The sequence below is a fragment of the Melospiza melodia genome, chromosome 1 (assembly GCF_035770615.1).
Source record: "Melospiza melodia melodia isolate bMelMel2 chromosome 1, bMelMel2.pri, whole genome shotgun sequence".
NCBI lineage: Eukaryota > Metazoa > Chordata > Aves > Passeriformes > Passerellidae > Melospiza > Melospiza melodia.
In genome coordinates, this window is record NC_086194.1 from 154,458,349 (window position 1) to 154,479,049 (window position 20,701).

The window sequence follows — 20,701 nt, forward strand, 5'->3', positions numbered from 1 at the left end:
GGGGGAAAGGGCACTGAAGCGGGAGTTTCCCAGAAAACATTTCTACAAGCACACAGCAAGTGGGGAGTAAATCTGCTGCTGTTTTGTCGTGGTGAGAAATAGCATTGTATCATTTGACCCCCACAGAGTCCCAAAGGTCTCCGGTAAACACAGCTGTAGAATCGGCATTTGGGAACTTGGTCTCAGTCCATGGTAGAAGCTTTTTAAGCTCTTGTTTTGGTAATTTCCTTGGACTGGATTTAATTAGATATTTTAAATGCTGATACACGTCTCTGATCGGCAGACACATTCTGCCCCATTGATTCCCCAGTGCTCACCTGCTGTCCTCCTTGCTGTACACTGAGCTCCAATCCAGGTACTGTCCTGCAGCAACACCTGTCCAGCCTCCGGTCACCTTCCTTTCAGGTGCCTGTTCCTCCTTGTGGGCTCTTCCTTCTGAGTTCACCAGGAGGTCTCTTACTGCTAAAAGTCCGAGTTTGCCTACTAAAATGTGGGCGCCATTAGTAAGAGCCTGAGACGAGAGATGCAGGACTCCAGGTGGCTCTTCAAAATGCTGTTTATTGTACACCAGATTTTAAAGCAGTCTTGGGTTGTGGGTGACAGAGCCATGCCTACAGCTGTCAGTTTCAGCTATAGACAAGACTGAAGACACTTTAGTTTTGGTTATATTGCATTATATATTTTTCTTTGCTGAGCATCCTAATACATAACCAATTAATACCTTTACTATTACCTATAGCCTATCATAACTACTATCATTACCATATTATGGTCAATACTATCCAATCACATGAGTTAATATGTTACAGTCTAAGCTTAAAGTTGTTTTTCAGTTTTCTTGCAGCGAAAAATTCTTAGACGTTTTTCCGACTTGCCACATTGGCATGCTTGTTTGCCTGTGCTATCTTTCTGCTTTTCCTAAGACCTATTTCTGCTTGGTAAAAATATCTTTTTGTTTGTGGTCAACATATCCTTTGCTCTAGTCATAAAACACCCTTCCAACACGACTTAACCTTTGCTTTGTTAGTTGTCCAGTAACGACTGGCTCAGCAGTTGTCAATTTAGACATCTATTGTTCTTCTGTATCAAAACTTGCTTTCCATCTCTATTTCATTCTCAGATTCTACATTCAAAGAGCTTTCCGCCAAGCACACATATCTGTGAAACTTTCTTGTCAAACTTTCATCCTTTCCAACAAAGTGCTTTATAGTTTCAACATGTTACATGATAACTCAATATTAACAAACAGAATTTTAAAAAGAAATCCTGGAAAACAGAGTGTTTTATAAAACCATCACAACTTAACTGACATCAAACTGATGCACAGTACAGTGGTTGGCACTCTAGTATGACTGAACATGTGGGGAGAACTTCAGATGATAAAAATTGTTCCAGATAGGAGATGTCAAGGCACAATTCTCAATGTTGAGGCAACTCTATTTACTCTTGGCTGCGGTGGGTTCCACATCTATGTCCAGGTCTGACAGAGCACAGTAGAAGAGCATCTGAACATACTTCGTTGTTGTAGCTGAAGTGGCAAAAATGTGTGACAGAAATTTAAATATATCTTAGACATACATCTGGATTTTGAGGATTTGAAAACATTACACAGATAGCAGAAAAATCTTGAAACACATTAATCAATAAAATTAGGCATAAGTTATAAATAGCTAAAAGCAAAAGAAGCCAATTATTAAACTGAAATTCTTGTTTAATCATGTTTTCATCAACATTTTCATTGCTGATAGCTGAATTCAAAGTATAATAAACAAAAATATTAAAAATTTGTTTTTCCAGACTGTCTGAATTTGAGGACTAGCAACTACACTTCAAGTGAATAATTAATTATTTTGTTGTTTTTGAAAATCTGTGGACTCCTTTGATTTGGATTTTTCCATTCTTGGATGGAAAGTGAAGCAAAGATGTTCTGGTATTTCAGAATACCTTCCAGGGTATTAAAAAGATTAGGTTTAGTATTCACAATCCTACATGGTTTTTATTGAGCCAACACAGTTACGACACCTACATATTGTTGTTTTGTACAGGTAAGCATGGTTTTGTTTTCAGGACCATGTGATAAAGCAGATGATCTCAGACATGCCACATACCAAAGCACAGCCAAACTTCATATAAATAAGGATTTCAGAAAAATTGTTCTTTCCTTCTTCTGACCAAGGTTTTGACATGGTGACTGGGACATGATGTTGCTTACCAGAGAGCCAAAGTAGACATTTAGGTCGTTTTTCAACTGGCAGATAGACTCCCAAATAATATGCAGGAATGCCTGAGAGGGCAATCCCAACCCCAATAAGGGAATTGATTGTGTCACTGTAGAGAGGCACTATAATCAGGAATAGGGAACACAAGCAATATACTATAGGGAAGAAGAGGCTAAGCTGTGAAGACAAAAAAAAAAATACAGCATTTGTTAAAAGATGCAACAAACACTCTATTGTAAAAATTCAGGCTTTGCAGATTAAAGTTAGACATGTCAATAATAAAAGTATGTACTGAATCTTTTTGACTGCTTGCAGTCAGCATAATTTATTAACTTCTCTGTACACTGCTGAGAGTCTTATTTGGTATACATCTGAGCATCTATTTTATTTTTTTCAGGCCTGCATAAACTCAGTTCCTTTACAATTGGTAAAAGATCAACCTTTGAAAGAAATACTTTAAGTAATTGGTAGCTTTCTCTCCAACTTCCGTTCAGAATTGTTACTTGTATTTTTGGTTGGGAACTACCTCTCTAGACCTTCAATTACATTCTTGATGTTGTAGAACTAAAGGACTGATTTACAACCCTTTTTGTGGGCACTTAACAAATATCATATCACAAATAAGGAAAGTTGGGCCATGAAGCTGATATGACTGGAGTACCTTCCCTGTGACAGCAGGCTGAGAAAGCTGGGGCTGTTCAGCCAAGAGAAGAAAAGGTTGCATGGACACCTCACAGCAACCTTCCAGTGTCTTAGGGGGCCTACAGGGAAGCTGGAGAGGGATTCTTCACCAGGAAATGTAGTGATAGGATAAGGAACAATGGGTACAAACTGAAAGAGGAGAAATTTAGGTTAGGTATTAGGAAGAAATTCTCCACTGTGAAAGTGGCGAGACACTGGGACTGGTTGCCCAGGGAGGTTGTGGATACCCCAACTCTGGCAGTAGTTCAAGGCTAGGTTGGATAAATCCTTGAGCAACCTGGTCTGGTGGAAATTGTCCCTAGGTTAGTACTAGGTGATCTTTGAGGTCCCTTCCAAACCTTGACCTTTTATGATTCTATGAAGGTTTCAAAAACCTCTTTATGAATTTATTTTTCACTTTTTATTTTTCCTGTCTCTAGTAGTGAGCCTTCTCAAGGGTCCAGGAGTTGACATTTGAATTCCAGCTGAAATTGGTGAGAGTTTACTGTTATAAATACTATTTTTTCCTTTTAAAGGATAAAAATATAAGTTGATGAAAACCAACTGCTGCATTTCAGAAAAGGAAATGGTGTATGTGGAGTTGTGGTGTTGACTAAGCTGGCAAATGCTGACAGGAATTAAACAGTCTTTGTGTAAAATCTGAATGTAATCCTTAGTAGAGTCAGAGGCAAAATTGCCAATAAGGCAAGATTTAATATTTATCTTCTACATATTTTGTGGGAAAGTTTGGAAATTGAGTGTGAACATGCTTCAGGAAAATTTGGTGTGCTGTGGAAAATTAGGAAGGTTTCTAGCAGGAGGTGCTTAGAATATTTTATGCCTTTGTTTGAACTTTTTTAAAATTAATCAGGATGTTACACTTTAGTGGAAAGAAAATGTGTTTGTAAAAATGATGGAGGAGTTTAGGAAGAGAGATTGACAAAGAAGAAATATTTGGGGGGTGTTAATTTGTAATTCTCTTGATTTTTACTGCATCACTGCAGAGCCGAAATGCAGGTCATGGAGCCAACACACAGGAACCAGTGCATGGTTTTGTGTGCCTGCTGTGTGTTTCCATCCTTGCTTCCTGGACAATCACTGGATTAAAACTAGAAACAGGTTTTAGGCACACTTTGTTTCTGTGCACTCACCCTTGCCTAACTGATAGTCAAATGCTCTTCTAAGTCAATCATCAAACTTGCATTTTACTGTTTATGACCACTACCCAGTGGGAGGGAACATTCAAAATATATTTGATAATTTAAGCTAACTTCTGTGTGGGCAGAATTCTGGACATTTATGGGCTTTGGAAGGATTTTACTGTGCTTGTTAAATCATGTAGGTTTGATCAGAGTGTTAACCTCTCTGGAGCTTCCATCACCAGCTCTACTGAGTCTGCTGTTCTCCCAAGATGGGCTAAAAACCCAAGACATTTATTTATACCTTATTTGTTTTGAAACAAAAATTATAATAAGTCTGAATGAAAGAAGAATAAATGGTGTATATAATTTCAATCTCACAGCAAAACTACCACATCAGATGTTCTTGTGGGCTCTTAATGGGTTTTGCTCCTTCATCTTGTATTTTGAAAGAATTTCTATGGCTAATAAATAATCTATAATATAACTGGTACTGTTATGGTTGTGATATATATTAAAAGTCTTATAAACACATGCATTAGCTGGCTTTTAGAGCTTTGTTCCTGACTTTTTTACTTACTTTAACAGGTCGTGGTCTATGTGGCTGAGTATATCTCAGATAGATTAGTCCTGCAATAGATAGACCCACAAAGAGCCAGTAGTTGAAGCAGTAGTAATTAATAAGGAGGAAAACATCTTCCACAAGGAGATAAAGCAAAGTCATTAAGCCCTAGAAACAATAAAAAACAAAGACTTTTTAATGTGAAAACAAGGACAGAGTAAAGTTATAAACTGACCGGTTTCCAACCTATTTGTATGAGCTTAGGATTTAAGTCCACTCATAAACTGAAACCATTAGAGAAAATTCTGTGCCCTGCAGGTGTGCTATACTGCCTGCACAGAAAGACCTAAACCACCAGGAATTCCATGTCTATTTTAACAGATGAGCAGAAAAACTTCCACTTTCCACATCAAAAATGTGAATGGTGGTATACCCAGAGAGTATAAATCAACTTGCTAGTGCAAACAGAGTCCCTGTGAGAAGAGTCTTTATAATGAGATTATAATTTTTAGTAAATTATTTGATGTCAAGCAGGGTGAGTATGATAATCTATTCATAAATGATATGTAACACATGGCAATGGCAGACATCAAATAAAATGCATGCTTAAATACATAGATTATTTATGAAAATAATTTCCAGTAATTCTGTAACACAAGATCTCATCTGTATAGTGGCAACAATAAAAAAGTCAACAGGACTATAGGCATCCAATGGGAGAAATTTAATTTTAAGAGCTTTGTCATTCCTGTTATAACTACAGTTGTAGAACATCAGCCTACAGCAGGGTCGAAGAGATGCTCCTGACATGTTCTCCTCCAGTGAAACTTTAAAAGCTCACATAAGAGACATAAACAGCTCTTGTCTATACCATTACATCTTTAGCCATTCTCTGTTTTCTCACCAATACTATTGTACTTCTCACTAATATTGTTTGGAGAGCCCATGAACGAATCAAGCCATTCTCTTTCCACTGAAAAAAAACCCCTCGGTCAAACAAAATAACACCCCTCCCACCCCCTCAATGAGTTTAAATTGTGGGAGATGTCTCCAGGGCAGGAGAAGTCTGTGAGACATCCAGGGCAGAGCAGAGATGTTGTGCAAACCCCAGGTGCCAGGCAGGCGCGAGGCTGGGCGTCACTTACGTTGAACAGGAGAGCGGGCACCGGTGTGAAGCACTTCACGTGGATCAAGCTCAGACTGACAGGGAGGTGGCCTTCCCTGGCTCCAACATAGAACAGCCTAAAAATAGACTAAGGAAACTCAACCATAGGAAGAGCTTTTTGCTTCCTGACAAAGCAAAGAAACAATTCTTTTATTACTCTGTTGTAAGTGCTGTTCTCTTCTTAAGTGGCTTTAGTTTATCAAATGTTGCTAATCATGAGAAGACATCTGACTGTAACAACACCTCCATCATAAATGTATGACTTGACATGGCAAAAATTACCAAACTAGTAAAGAAGGCAGATTATAGATTCCTCTTCAATTATTTAAAATAAATCTTCTATTCCATACCGAGATGCTGCAATAATTGATGAGTTTAAGCCGCTATAGCAAGACATGGCCACTGCTATAGGAATTATCCACTTGGCATGACTAAGGGTTTCACCTGCAAATGTCTGTAACAGAAAAAAAGAAAATGGTGAGGCCCACTGTGTTAGGAATATGGATAATTCTGAGAAACTCTCAGGAAAACACATTATTCCAAATGTAGTGTCATAGCCCATGCTTTTTGATGGCACCCAAAAATGACTTAGGAAATTAGAATTTGGAAAAGCCGATCAGCATCAAAATAACATTGGCAGATACTATAAAAATATTTTTTAAAAAAATCTAAGCCTAGATTAATTCAGTGACGGAAAAGAGGATGATGTATTTGCTTTAAAGTATTCTGACAAATCCCAACTGTAGTAATCCATGAATTATTATTTTATTTTTGTATAAAATATTGATAAGGTTTAAAAAACATTTCAGTGCACATTTCTGCACTGAAAATATTGCTGTGGTTGTGCAGCATTAAACATTACATACTGTACATTAGAATGATAACAAAAAAAAACTGGTTCTTCAACAACCCAGACTTTCTATAGCTCCTTGGTCCTGGCAAAAACATCTTTCCTATGATGTAGTGTTAAGAGCAGGATTTACAGAGTATAAAAGACAATTTTTCAAGAGCATATTTATTTGATATATTCTTGATATGCACCTTCTGGTACTGTTACATGAAAAAAATGTTTTAAGCAGCCTTCAACATGATAGTATTTCAGCTGTTTGCCAAGCATGCTACCTGAAATTTTCCTGCAGTGTCTCTGGTTTGAGTTATGTTCCACAACTTACCACAGCCACCGCATCACTTGTGAGGAGAGCTGACATGTCCAACACTACATAGTATGCTATATTAGTCAACAAGTAAATAATAGCTACAATAGGCATTGAAATTGCAATAGAAAGAGGTAAGTTCCTGCAAAAGGAAAATGGAAAAATTAGTCCATGTTATTTAAAAAAGAAATAATTAAATAGAAGATTGTTCCCAGAATGGATACCTCCATCACGTCTTGTAATCCATCATTTTGAATCATGGTGTTACAAAACAACAAGCAGCCATGTGTGAAACAATGCCATAAAGCCATGAAAAGCTTAGTTTGTTGCTTGTGTGTCTGTCACAAGTTTAAAAGAAAAAGCCTTAAAACATTCATACATGTAAATTTAATACACTGTCTGTTATATGCAGCAATGTAAGAGAGCTCTGAAACAATAAGATTTAAGCACAGACTTAGGTATTTTCTTGATTGTGGCATTTTTCCCTGACTGATAACCTATGCATGTCCCAAGACAAGATGGACTATATCAGCTTGAGTGGCTGACTCAAGCCAACTCCCACAGGGCTGGCGTCCCTACAGAAGGGGGGAGATGATATTTGCCCATAAACCATAATGCTGAAGATCACATCATAAAAGCCACAAATCTGACACAGTCTTACTCTACTGGTGGCAAAAATGTCTTGGGAAAATAATTCTGCCTAACTGAAGAGATGCAGGGAATTTTAGAGGGCCAGATGCACCTTGCTTTTCCTTGCTTCCAGCAGGGATTTGTTCTTCTTCTTTAAAAATTGTAGTCTGAAGTGGAAGATGTAAAATACACATATACAGGTAAATGATTCATTAGTGTGATATAACTGATAAATGAGCACAATAATCAGAAAGAGTTCTCCTACTTACTCCTTCATTTGAAGAGAAGAGAAAATAATTTGACTAATCAGAAACAAATACAGAGTGGCTTGTCCTGCCATCACCTGTCAGCGGTTCAAAGGGAAAGCCTGTGTTTACCTCTCAGGATTCTGCATTTCCTCGGTGACATAGTTGAGCGTGTCCCATCCTGAGTAGGAGAAGAGGGCAGAGTAGAGAGCCAGGGCAATCATCCCTGGGTTTGTTGCTGAGCCCTCAAACGGAGCTCTCAGGTTTTCAGTTTCCCCTGTACAAATGGCAGGTGCCAATTGACTGTTACATTTCAAGGATTGCAACTTAGACGGGCACTACACCTCAAGTGCCAGCTAACCAAAAGGAAATAACACCCCACTGCATCCGGGTTTCATTACTGTTTCTAAAACTGCACAACTTACATTTTTAATTAACAAACAAGAGAGTTTCAACCAGATGTTCAGACAGCTACACTTGCACAGGGAGAAAAGAGAACATTTTCACGTTTGTTATTTGGATGTGACTTTTGTAATTCTACCAGAATTCACAGAGTCCCCTCCTGACATTACTGCTGACCCTTCCGAAGGAGGGAGCCATACCGAGGGCATGCAGTGCCCTGTCAGCCAGGATGAGGCGCTTGGCAAACCCAGTTTCAGTTCCTGAATCTGTCTCATATTCCTTCCTAACAGCTGTGCTTTTATTTTCCCCAGATGAATTAGTGGCCACTAGAGGGGGACCTCCTTTACTTTTCAGTGGGATGCTCTGACCGACAAGGGGCTTCCCCAAAACTAAGGGATGAAATTAAAAATTTTTCCTTTCAATATTCTGCTTTCGTTAAGCTCCATTGGTTGAGATGAGAACGTGCAGAGTGCAGAAAAATAGGCCAAATGTTAGTGAAACTGCACAAGCCTTCACTGCCGAGCTGGAAAGGGGAAGAGAGGCCTTACTGAGATTGCAGAAGGAAAGTCTACCATCTAATCAAAATGGAAGCGGGTTAAGTATTAAGAGAAGACAGAAACATGCTGAAACTTCAATTAGAAAAGAAAGTAATGTCTTTTTGTTGGCTTTTTTTGTAAAATGAAAGCACTGATTCCACTAAGGAGTTTTTAGGTACAACAAATGCAATTCAGTCACCAAAGAGCAGGAGACTGTTTGAACCAAAGAAGAGAAGATATGAGATGTACACATACTTTGGAGAAGAAAACGGTTGGAAGGTAAAAGAAAGAAAAATCCAAAATGTTCAAGAAGAGTTTTCTGAGTTGTTTTTTTGGTAAAGACAGTTCATATTCAGAATCAGTTATATTTACAGACCTTTAACACAAGAAGTGTATCCAAGCACATCAGAAAGAATAAGGCAGGGCTAAAACATCATAACTGTTCTTTTCATTAAAACAGCTGCTGAGTTTAAAAGGGTCATTGACCTGATCACAGCTTCCTCCAGAAATTGGCATCATTCCTCCTCCCAGACTTTCCCGTATTTAAGTGCTCAGTTCTGCTTAAGCAAAGCAGAGATGAGACCTTTGCTACCAGTAAAAGCCCTCAGCACTTTGTGTGCCTCACCATAATGTTCCCTTCATGCTTCAACCCTCCCTGAGCCCACAGAGCAATGCAGAGGAAACAAAATGGGCAGTATGTGGGACCAGAGGGAGCAGCCCCTGCCCCCAGCAGCACAGCAGTGAGCAGGAGGGGAGGCACTTTTGAAGGAGGCAATTTGAAAGCAGGGGCGGTGCTGCTACAGAGGTGACGCCACAGAATCACACTTTTGCAAAGCTGCAGCAGTTTCATGAGGGGAACTACTCCTTCATGCAACTGTGACCCTGAAGCAATGCTTCTTCTCGGAATGTTCACCTCTCTGCCCTTGGGACTGGGTTTGGTTGTCCAGGTCCCTTTAGACTTCAACCAGCTGGTGACAACTGACATGCAGAGGTAATGGCTAAACCAGAAAGCTTTCCTAAAGTCTAATGCAGCTTTATGGTGTAACACCTGATGCAACTGCAGCAAAGGAAAGGAGGAGGCCAGCAAACAGAAATGGAATAGAAAGCATGCTTGTTAGGTTTTATAAGTTAATTTAGCAGGAGAAAAATATAATTCCTAAACTGGAGAGGGAAAACCACCTTTATTTCAATGGAATAAAGATAAAGGCTATGCAATTTAAGAATTTCAGAGAAAATGAAAATGCAAAACCCTTAGTAATCTAAGCAGCAGAGCTAGAACTAGAGGAGAATTCACTGTACCAGAGGCCCAATTAATAAAATCAAATCTATTGCTATATACCGAGCTCTGAGGTAGCACCAGCATAAACTGCTCTCCAGCTTTGCAGTGTGTTCACTTCAGTCCAGTTACTGCTGATAGGAGGTGGCTCATCTGCCCTGTGATGCCTTACAGTAACACCATGCCACAGTGATTCACACAACTGCACTGTTGCAGTCTTCTCCTCTGTTTCTAGGAACAAAGATGCCCTCCCACAAATCCCACCCATGATTTACCCTCTCTGGCTCTCTTCTGGCAGGGTGCTGTGCCTGGGGGGTGGTGCCAGTGGGGTGGGAATGGTGGTGGGGGGAACTGTGAGGAGCAATGCAATTTCTGTTCCCCTGTCCTGTTACAGGACAGGTAGTAATGCATGAGTCAGACACCGAGGCTGACTTTAACTATTCAGCAGTAAAGTGATGTTAATTTAGCTGCTATTTGCTATTCAGACCAAGCAGCACAGGACTTGGCCTGAATAATTAACCCTCTATTGCTTAACAAGCCATAAAATACATCTGATCTTCCTATGGCAGACTTTTCTTTGCAGAATAAACAACACTTCATATATAAGTGTTAAAGATCTCCCTACGTGGATTTTGAAATCGTCATATATGATTCATTTCATAGAATTTAGGTACATGAAAATGATTCTTACCTTTGCCAATTTTGTAAAGGCCAACAGATATCACCAAGATAAGAGCCATGACTTTGGCATATGTGAAAATATCTTGTACACGGGTACCCCACTTTACATTAACACAGTTAATAAATGTTAAGGAACCTGCAGAGAAATAGAATATGCATGAAAGGAGCCCTGGATGTTTAACATCACTTAAGTCATATTTCAAACCCATCTATCCAGATACTACTACTCTTTCAAGGAGTAAAACTGAATTAAATTTCACCACTTCAGGACTTCCCAGATTTACTAAAATGAAATACCTGGTTTAAAATTTACACAATGGTTTTCTGTTTTCATGACAGTGAGTAGGACAAAACACACCAATCTTTGAATTTTAGGACTAGCTCCTTCTCCTTTTAAATAATATTTACATTTTATTGAACTCAACAAGAACTATTTGCATACAAATGATAGTATTTCTTTATATCCTGTATATCAAAAATTTCTTCCTGCCGAGTTAAGCTCCAGTTTTGGTACAGAATAAGGACAACTTCTGCACAAACATAGTTTGCATGCTGTGAGAAGATACTGAATTGAGCCAGGCCAGCATGCTATTACTCTATGCTCGTGGTTTTGAAGTTTCCTCCTTTTCCCAAATTCTCTGCAGTCAGGCTTGTCCCTCAGCTGGCAGCAGGTCCAGCCAGGGGCTGAGCTATGTGCCCATCTGCTCTCACTCCAGCACACACAGGGCAACACAGCAAACTTCTCCCTCTTGCCGCCCCCTGATTCAAAACAGAGATAGATGAGGAAAGGCGATGGTGTGCATTGGCACCAGGTATGAAGCCCAGCTGCTGGAGAAGAGAGCAGAACAAACATGGCATGGTCACATAGAGTGCTCTCAAGCATGGATCAAAGTGGGCTTTTTCTTATCTAGAAATCTTTTTGGTCTTTGCTTCTGTTTCCTTGACTTGCCTATAATCTATACTTCAGTTTTGAAAGGAAGAAAAAGGGTTTTGTAATTCTCAAAATGAAAATAATTTAGAAATCATTCTATATAGTTAGGGCACTAGCATGCAACCACACATGCTCATAGAACTTCTTGCCTTCATTTTCATAAATGAAGCTGTGCATGTGACAGTGTCCTGTCAGCCAGTTAGGCCAGTGAACCCATAGACAATTGTGTACCTTTAATCAGCAGTCACAATTTCTCTCTGCCAAATTGTTGTAATTCTCCTCTCCCCTCTAGTAATACCAGCTCCAAACACAATACATCTGAATAAAAGATTATTAGTTCTTAAGAACGTGTTTTTGATAGGTAATAATTATTTTCACAGAATACAAAGAAATAGAAATTTAGAAAAACCTTCTCTGACCACGCATAATTACAGTTCTTAACTTCTGGCAATCACTACTTACATATACAGGCAGCTGCAATCAGCCTGACTGCGTCATACGGCGGCTCACAGTGGGGAAAAATTGACTGAACAATGTAGTTAGCAAATGTGATTGCTATCACTGCCTGAGTTGTTGGTTCGATAATTAGCAAGGAAGACCAGAGTCTGATGAAGGCCACAAAGGCCCCAAATGCCTCCAGAATATAGGCATAACTGCCTCCAGATTTTATGATGGATGTTCCCAGTTCCACGTAACACAAAGCTCCAAACAGGGAAAAAATCCCACCAAGTGCCCAGATGATCAGTGAGAGTCCATAGGAAGCACTATACATTAAAACCCCTCGGGGTGATACGAATATACCAGAGCCAATCATGTTCCCTACAATTAAAGAAACTCCATTTAGTAATGTGATTTCTTTTTTCATCTGCATTTTTTCACTTGTCTCTGCCATATTGTCCATTTCAGCTTTTGCATTCTCAGTTCTGGACTTTTTATTGCAGCATTTTTGCCAAGGGGTTGGCATCTTCAAGTCACGTTATCTGAAAACAAGAGGAGAGAACATTTTTGTATTATTATTATTATTATTATTGATGCATGTGGCATCAGAGACATGGATAATAAAATTAACATACAAGGCATAAATGATACAAAGAACAACTATTTTGCCTGATTTTATCTTGCAGTTCAGGAATAGCACACTAGTGAAGTTTTTTAACTTTCATGGTTACATACCTTTTTAATGCATAAGTATGAGGCCACTGTCTTTGGTTATAGATTCTGAAGCTTTTGTTAACTCGCAGTTCACTATTATTATTTGTCTTGAATTGTAATTTTATGTTATGTTATTGAAAATATTTTAAGGAAGGAAGAGACACTGTATCCCAGGAAACACGTTCTAATACAGCTGGAGTATCTTCTACAAGAATACCTCTTCCTAAAATTTGTTCTTATCTCACAAAGAATTTCAATTTCATTATTATTTGTTTTATCAAATGACATTCACTTGAAAACTGTTCTGCTGGAGAACACCAAAGACAGAAAAAGAGCCTCAAAACCTCTAATCTCACAAAATAAATGTTCATATGAGGGTAAAAAAATCTTTTACTGCAGCAGTGAATAATGCAGCTTGGTTAGCTATTAACCTCACTTAACTCAGGAGAAGCCACTAACATTCAGAGGGATTGAGTCTGGGACACTCTGTCCCTGGAATGCTTCTGTGTAAGAGAGTCCAACAAAACATGTCTGTAAAAGCATTTCCCTCTGCTGCTCGCAGGACAAGATCCAAGTGTGCTGGGAGCTGGGAAGCAGGACCTGACTGCACAGGATCAGCCTGCCTTGTGCACACCTGCCCAGCTCTGGGGCTGAGGAACCCAGGGCTGCAGGGACTGCCTCAGCTCTTGAGTCCTGCTGATGTATAAGGTGGCTTAGACCAATGGCTAATTTTTGGTATCTATCTCAAAAGATATCTGTTTCTCCTTCCCTTCTCTCCTCCACACACACTCTAAAGCACTTCTGAAGATCATTTCCTTAAAATCCTATGATCTAGATCCAAGTTCCCTGAGTAGAACAAAGCTCATCCATGCAACACTGGCAAAACAAAACCCATTTGATTACAAATGTTTACACATTACATGTGATTCATAAATTTGTGTTGTTAAACGTGGGTCAATGGCCAATTTAAAACAATCGACCCTCCCCAAACTTCCTGAAAGGTTTGCTTTCCTTGTAAAGTATGGCTGGTTTAGCAACCTTGAATATATTATAATTCTATGTCTTCCTTCCCAGCTTTTTTGATGCAACTTACTTTCCTAATTGATCAAATAGTGAACTAGGCCTGATGAGTACTAAAAAGTAAAAGATGTCAAACTCTCTTTAAAGATTAAATGCTTTTCTCATCCCAATGGCACTTTCCCTAACCACAGGAACACTGTGGGAACACTGGTATAAACTTAAACATTAACTCTTGTCAAGTGTCCAAGCATGACTGCAGTCTCCCTTTTGACTTTTTGGCCTCCTCCTCCTCACACACACAAGTGACTCCTGTTACTTGTCACATCATCCCTCTAGGAATAAAAAACATCATCCTGTTTTGCAGGGAGAAATTTCATGCATCCAATACACCATTCATATACCTTCCTTCAGATTCCTGATGAGCTTCAACTGTTACCTTCTGTGTGACAGAAAGGAGGAAAAAGTCACCCTCCCCACCCCAAAATACAGGCCAATAGGCCAATACTTCCAGAACCTCCTGTCTCCATTTCTGTTCTTGATGGCTACATAAAATATCAGCAGAAACCCTTCCCATGATGGCAGCTGTTTGGAGTGTTCATCATGATAGTAACATGCTAAAATCTGGACATATTTCTGTATTAATAGTCCTTTTCTAGCATAGCTGATTTAAAATGATTGTACGCTTCTTATGCTTGATGTATGATTTTTAATTTTTTTTTTCAGATTTTTAAATGCGAGATCTGGCTGGGAGCTGAAATGCCCAACTGTTTCAGTCAGCACAGCTCAAAGGGTGTGGGAATTCAAAATTAACCTTTGTTACCCAGGTGATGTTAATGTGGAGCTATGCAAGCAGTGATCAAACCCAGGGGCTATCACTTTTCCTGAAATGAAGTCTCCCTGGTAAGGAGGATACAGTTATTTTCCTGTAAAAAAGAATACATCAAGTAATTGGTAGCTATGGGTAACTTGTGTACATGGTATCAAACCTGAACTCGGATGTCTCGTACAGAGGGCCTGCTAGCTACAGGAAATTTGATCATTTAAACTGGCAGTGCTACTGAAGCCTAGTAGTACTTTTACAATCTGCGGCTTTCATGAGAGCACTAAGGTAAAGTTTAAATTATATTCTTAAGTAACACAATGTTTTGCATATTTTCCTCTTATCTCTTGTGCTACCAAAAGTTTATTTCCAATTTCTAAAAATTTGTAACCGGAGCTGTGTAGGGAAGTATTTCCTCCATAAATAAGTGACTGCTGATTAAACCATTATGAAAGAAAAACAATTAGAAGAAACAGTTCAAAATTCAGTACTTTGAGACATGTCACATTAGCAGAACTTTTACCCAGACCCTCAAATAAGTCCTCAAATAGGTATGGCCCGAGAATCAAAGGGAAAGAGATTCAGTTTCCATAACCAAGATGTGCAACTTCACTGTAATTAATTTATATAATCTGAAAGTAGAAATTTTTGGACAAAATTTTTTAAACAGCTTCTGCCTGTCCTTCTCCACCAAGACAACATTAATATTTCTAGCAGCTTTGACAGTGCACTGATTTCATTCAGTGCCACCACATTGTTGGAGCAGTTACTGATTTCTTTATTCAGGACTATGTCCTTAAATAAACAAGATTCACTGAGTCGTGACTGATGCTAGTTCTCAGCAAAGTTTTCATGCTATTAAGAAAATTAGTGGGATATAGGACATAATCTCCTGTACAGATCTCCCTGTATAATAGCTTAAGAATAATTTTTTTGTCAAATGTTTAAAGAATGCTTTTACATTCCAGGCAATGATGAAAACTATTCAAAGATTTGCCCAGTGTCTGTTGTCTAATTCTTTACCTCATTTATAGCTTCTGCTATTTTTTTCCTACTGAATCTGGTCAATAGTCCTGTCCTACTCTTGTCACTATCACTTCATCCTCATGCCACCATGTTCCCTTTCTGGGACCATCACCGTTGCTTCTGCCTTGAACTGGTGTGCCAAGAAGCTTCAGCTGAGAAGCTTGCACGTTCAAGAATGCTTCAATAGCTCTTCTCCACCATTTTGAAGGTGCACCAATCCAAGTGAGAGACAGCAAAAGCTACTAACTGAGAGAGCTTATTGGGGACAGCCATCAGACCTGTAATAAGGTGATTTCTTACAGAGGTGCCCATTTTCAGTCTTAAAATCCTGTACTATAATAGATGAAAAATATTTATGGTGAATCATCTAGCATTCAAAGTGGCTTTCTGAGACCAGAAAGTTTTAATTTATGTAGTAATTAAAAAGCTGAGGTTCTTCGCATTCAGTTTTAACATGGTTGGGTGTTGTGATGATAAAACTTTATGGCAGCGAAATTACCAGTACAGGTATTTTAGTAACTCTTGAGTATGAAGTCTGAAGAGCAAAGCATAAAAGCTTTCTGATGCTAAAGAAGGTCCTTGGTATCTTGGTTCCACAGAGTGGGACAAGCAGAAGGAGGTATTGGTTTCTGGAATCAATGTGCCTCAGAGGCCACAGCAGGCTGAATGACACAGCTGCCAGCACTTGCCTCTGCCTCGTGTCAGCAAGTGAGCTCTGCTACACAGCTTCAGAACCTATTTTCATTCAGGTCTTCCTTTTTCTTAGGCACTGTCTCAATAAATGGAGGCAAATTTTCCTCTCAGGGAAACACAATGCCTTGAGAGTCCAGACAGCCATAATGGCCCTAAATCCTTTGGAGCTTCATGTTTATCTCACAGCTGGATATGCAAAGAGCAAGAGAAAGGACCTTGGAGACCAATGCCTGAGAAGTTAAGTTAATTACATACAGGTAATTCTTAAAAGGTCGTTTCTTACTTAAGCTACTGCCAAAAGTCATACACAAAAGTGAAGGAAGTGGCAAGTAGATAGTAGTTGAAAACTAAAGCTGAAATCAAACACAGTTCTTCCATAAATTACTGTAGGGCTGGTTTGGTAGGGCAGGATTTTCTCTTCCCATTCTTCAGGGGTCTACATTTCATGAAAGATTGCTTCCTTCTTAAGGAGGTAATTCAACTTTGCCAAATGATTCAAGAAGGCTTGGCCAGGGAAGTGCTTATGTACCTCCATAGGAACTTATGGACTTGTGCAAAACTGCTTCCAGAGGGACTGAGATGCCTCTGTTTAAGAGTATTTAGCAATTCTCATCTTTTAATTTAAGAAATATTAGTAAATCAATAAGATCTCAGAGATGAATTATTGCTGCCTTCAGCAGCTTCTGTTGGAAGCTGAGGAAAGTAATTTAAAAAGTCAACTGCTATGAAAGATGTTGGAACATGCTGGCCATCAGATTTACACCTCATTTCATGGTCTTTTGTTTTGGTGAATTTTGTCTACCTCCACAAAATTTCTCAATAATGAAAGCGCCACCAATGAACCAGGCAAAGTCAAACCAGCTAAGAAAACGGATAAACCCCCAATATTTTCTAGTTTCATTCAGAAAATTAGTGACATTAAGAATAACATTTAAAATTAAAATCTAGCACATTTTAATTATGTGTGTATTAGAAATCAATGTGCATGTAGAAAGCACATGTAAAAGTCATGAGCAATCTCTTATTTTCTCTAAGTACATTCTGGGCAATTTTCTCCTGCCTGTAAAACTTAAAAAAATCCAAACATATACATTTATATTAATAGCTATTGGAACATGAAATCAGATGAGCAAGCAGTTTTCAACATGACCAAAAATGTGTAGCTCAGACTTCAAAACACTACTACTGAGTATGAGCATCAACAGGTCTCAAAGGGAGTATTCATAACAGCTTGTACTGTTGGACATTTCCCAATGAGGAAAGCAAACAAAACAAGATTATGCAGTATGAGGAAACAGCATAAAATAAAATACTCTCAGAAATTATAATACTAAAAACTCAAACAACAGCAACAAAAAATCCACTTTGATCTCATCTGAAGCAAACATTTCTCACTCAATAGGAAACAAGCATATTTCTTTTTGGATTTCAAATTCTATGTTTATAAAACATTTAATGAATAATTGCTTCACATGCATTACTAGGGTCACGGACTGCCTTTCCCACAGAAGGGACTTGCTCCACCCCCAGCACTACATTCCCACCCCAAAACAAATCACAGAGGAGATTTGAGAGAAAAGCTATGTAGCCCAAATCTAAGGAAAGTATTAAAAAGAGAAGCTAGCACCTTACCAGAGGGTAGGTGACATGCTTGCTTCCTTTAGCAGAAGGGCTGCTGGAATAGAACAGTGCCTCTCTAGGGCTGCTGCTCTAAGTAAACACCTCTGTTTAACCAGGATAGCTAAGTTAATACCCATATGAATAGCCACTTCTCTCACTCACTGCATTACCTGCTATTTTTATTACAGTAGCATGAATATTAAAATCAATGAGAGCTTTCAAGAAAGATCTCAGACTCTCCTGGAATGTGGTTTCCCCAAACAGCCTCAGCTGAGGTCATTAGCAGGCAGAAGCAGGCAACTGCTGCTATCTATTCCTAAGAAAGTTGTGATAGAAGTAAAAAAAAGGAAAGCTGGGGTGGAAAAATCCTTCATCCATATGTCACTGAAACCATGAATAACTAATGCAGACTAATTCCTTCTTGCCGATTTAGAAAGCCTCAGTGGAATTTTTACTAACACTACACAAAAATGTTTATTCTGGTGGCATAACTTGCTAAATCAGAAAGTCTTTCAGAGGGATAGACTAGCAAAGAGTTGTAAACTGAAATTAATAGACATTATTCAATTTCAAACTACGAAATGTTTTTCTGGGGTTTTTTTTCCAAATTTTCTTCTAAGTTTATGCTTTGTTAGATATTAATCAACTCGATTATTTTTCTTATTTTCAGAATTATAGATTTGTGTCTTTTATAGTAATTTATGACATGATGCATGAGACACAAAACAGGCTGATCTGGCGTTAAGATCTTACTTTAATTAAATAAGCTTTAAAAAAAAGCCCTAGGATAAGAATAAGCAAAGAAAGAAAGAAATTATTTACCCAGTGTATTCAGTTAGTCTTCTGAAGTAATAGGTTGTCCTGTGATGTCCTGTAGCAAAGCCAGTATGGTATACAGCATACAAGTAAACATCCAGAAAATAAAACTCTGCTTTTTTGGCAGAGTGAAAAGTTAATAAATGCAAGATTTAACCGGGATTTTTGTTTTCCGTGAAGAATGATGTACTCATGTGCCAAAGGGCATCTGGAAGGAGCTGATCCAGCAGGTCAAGAGTCTTGTCACTAGAGCTGAAGCACCAGATAACAGCACTTCCTCAGACTGGACCACTAATCACACAGAGAAGTAAAACATTTGAATCCAAGCACAGATATTCCTCCAACACACCTGAGCAGCCCAACTAGAAAACAAGCAGGAGCATAGAATCTCGTTGCACATTCCATCCTGTAACCCATGGTGACCAAAAGGAATAATAAACAAAATACAAATCTTTCTTTTTAAAGCCAGCGCTCCTCCTGCTTCTTCATTTTAAAGTAACATCTTGTATAAACATACTTTTTATGGTAGACTGAGACAGCTATACAGTTAATGTTTACACAGAAATGGCTGTGTTTCTTTTAAACCCTATTCAAAGCAGGTGTAGGACAAATTCTTTGAATAAACAGTTTTCAAGTTGTTTTATCTACGAAGGATGAGAGCTCTCTAAGTCTGCCTGCCTGAAAAGATTGCACAATTCCAGCTGCCTGCAAGTTTGTGGTTACGTACATTATAATGTAGCAATTTTGGCAATGGGCTTGTTTTGCAGGGATGTTTTTCCTTGTTGGACAAACAGAGGCTGAGCCCCACGTTCCTTAATCAGGGCCTCTGTCATCTTAAATTCTTTTCCTTCTGCCAGGACAATTGTTCACAAACTAAAACCTAAAGCCCAGAATGTATATTTTCAAGAATGTGTAATTATTTTCACTCTGAAATTTGAACTTGAGTTTGTCCTGTTTCTGATGTGGGGCACCAAACTGTTTTTCTGATTGTGTGTTATGTTGAGGGGCTTTGCTATAGACCACCTTTATACTGTCCATTTATCCTGCTCCTGAGCCAGCCTCAGCCCTTTGTTTCAAGTCTGTAGAAGCTGTATATTCAAACATGAAACAGAGTCTTTTCTTCATTAATGTCTCCCATATTTCTGTTGGCCTGACCCTCATGGTTACACACTACTGGACACTTGCCATAGATTTACAGGAACAGCACATAAATCAACATTGAGCAATCATAAAGCATGCACTGTGCACAAAAAGGATTTTTCCTGAACATTTATTCTGTAAACACAAAATCGAGTTCCTTTGCCAAGGAAGATTAAATGTAAATCTTGCATTTTAATGTAAAGAAGTGAATGTGAATGCCTTTGTAACAAGTTTTTCTTACTCATTTTTACAGTATTTCAGGACTTGATAAGAATGTTTGCAGTGAAGCTTCTCCTGTACCAACTTACTGTTCACAGTAATTCTTCTGTGTGTCTCAGTTACATATAAACACACATTTCCTGATTGAACAGCAAAGTAAGGCATGCTTGCCTGACTAAACCTGTGGCATTTTCTGCCCACGCTTCCATTACTGTTCAGGAAAGCTTTTCATACTTGCACTGGAAACAAGGCCAGTTCAATTATTTCCAGAGCCCTCTTCATTCATACCATTGCTCAGCTGCAGCAAACAGCTCAGTGGTGCCCTGCCAAGTGCTCTGCTTCCTCCTGTTCCATAACTCTGCCCTCTGTGCCTCAGCCAGCCCGGGCCCCTACAGTGCTCATCCACAACAGATGCACTTACACTGACCCCTGACTGAAAACACACTGCCAAACACCCTCTGCCATCAGCTGCAAGACTCTGAATGGCAAACAAAGGCCACCATTAGTGTCATCTTGGTAAAACCAGAGTTTTACTTACTTTGCCATGAAGTTGATGCAGGAGAGAATGTAGCTC

The 20,701-nt window shown here is 38.9% G+C and overlaps 1 protein-coding gene across 2 annotated transcripts; it reads right to left on the minus strand.

The window, feature by feature from the left end:
* Positions 1-538: 538 nt before the first annotated feature.
* On the minus strand, positions 539-19,409 carry LOC134427172 (Y+L amino acid transporter 2-like). Of its 2 annotated transcripts, none has more exons than XM_063172767.1 (10): positions 18,775-19,409; positions 12,084-12,601; positions 10,701-10,826; positions 7,928-8,072; positions 6,939-7,062; positions 6,117-6,220; positions 5,747-5,843; positions 4,620-4,769; positions 2,213-2,396; positions 539-1,528 (listed from the first exon to the last, which is right to left on the minus strand). In XM_063172767.1, the coding sequence occupies exons 2-10, from the start codon at positions 12,583-12,585 to the stop codon at positions 1,437-1,439; spliced, it is 1,524 nt and encodes a 507-aa protein (XP_063028837.1). In that variant the 5' UTR covers positions 12,586-12,601; positions 18,775-19,409; the 3' UTR covers positions 539-1,436. The 2 variants fall into 2 exon arrangements, with proteins under 2 accessions (XP_063028837.1, XP_063028847.1); XM_063172777.1 differs by lacking the exon at positions 18,775-19,409 and adding an exon at positions 17,965-18,052.
* Between the last annotated feature and the right edge of the window lie 1,292 nt (positions 19,410-20,701).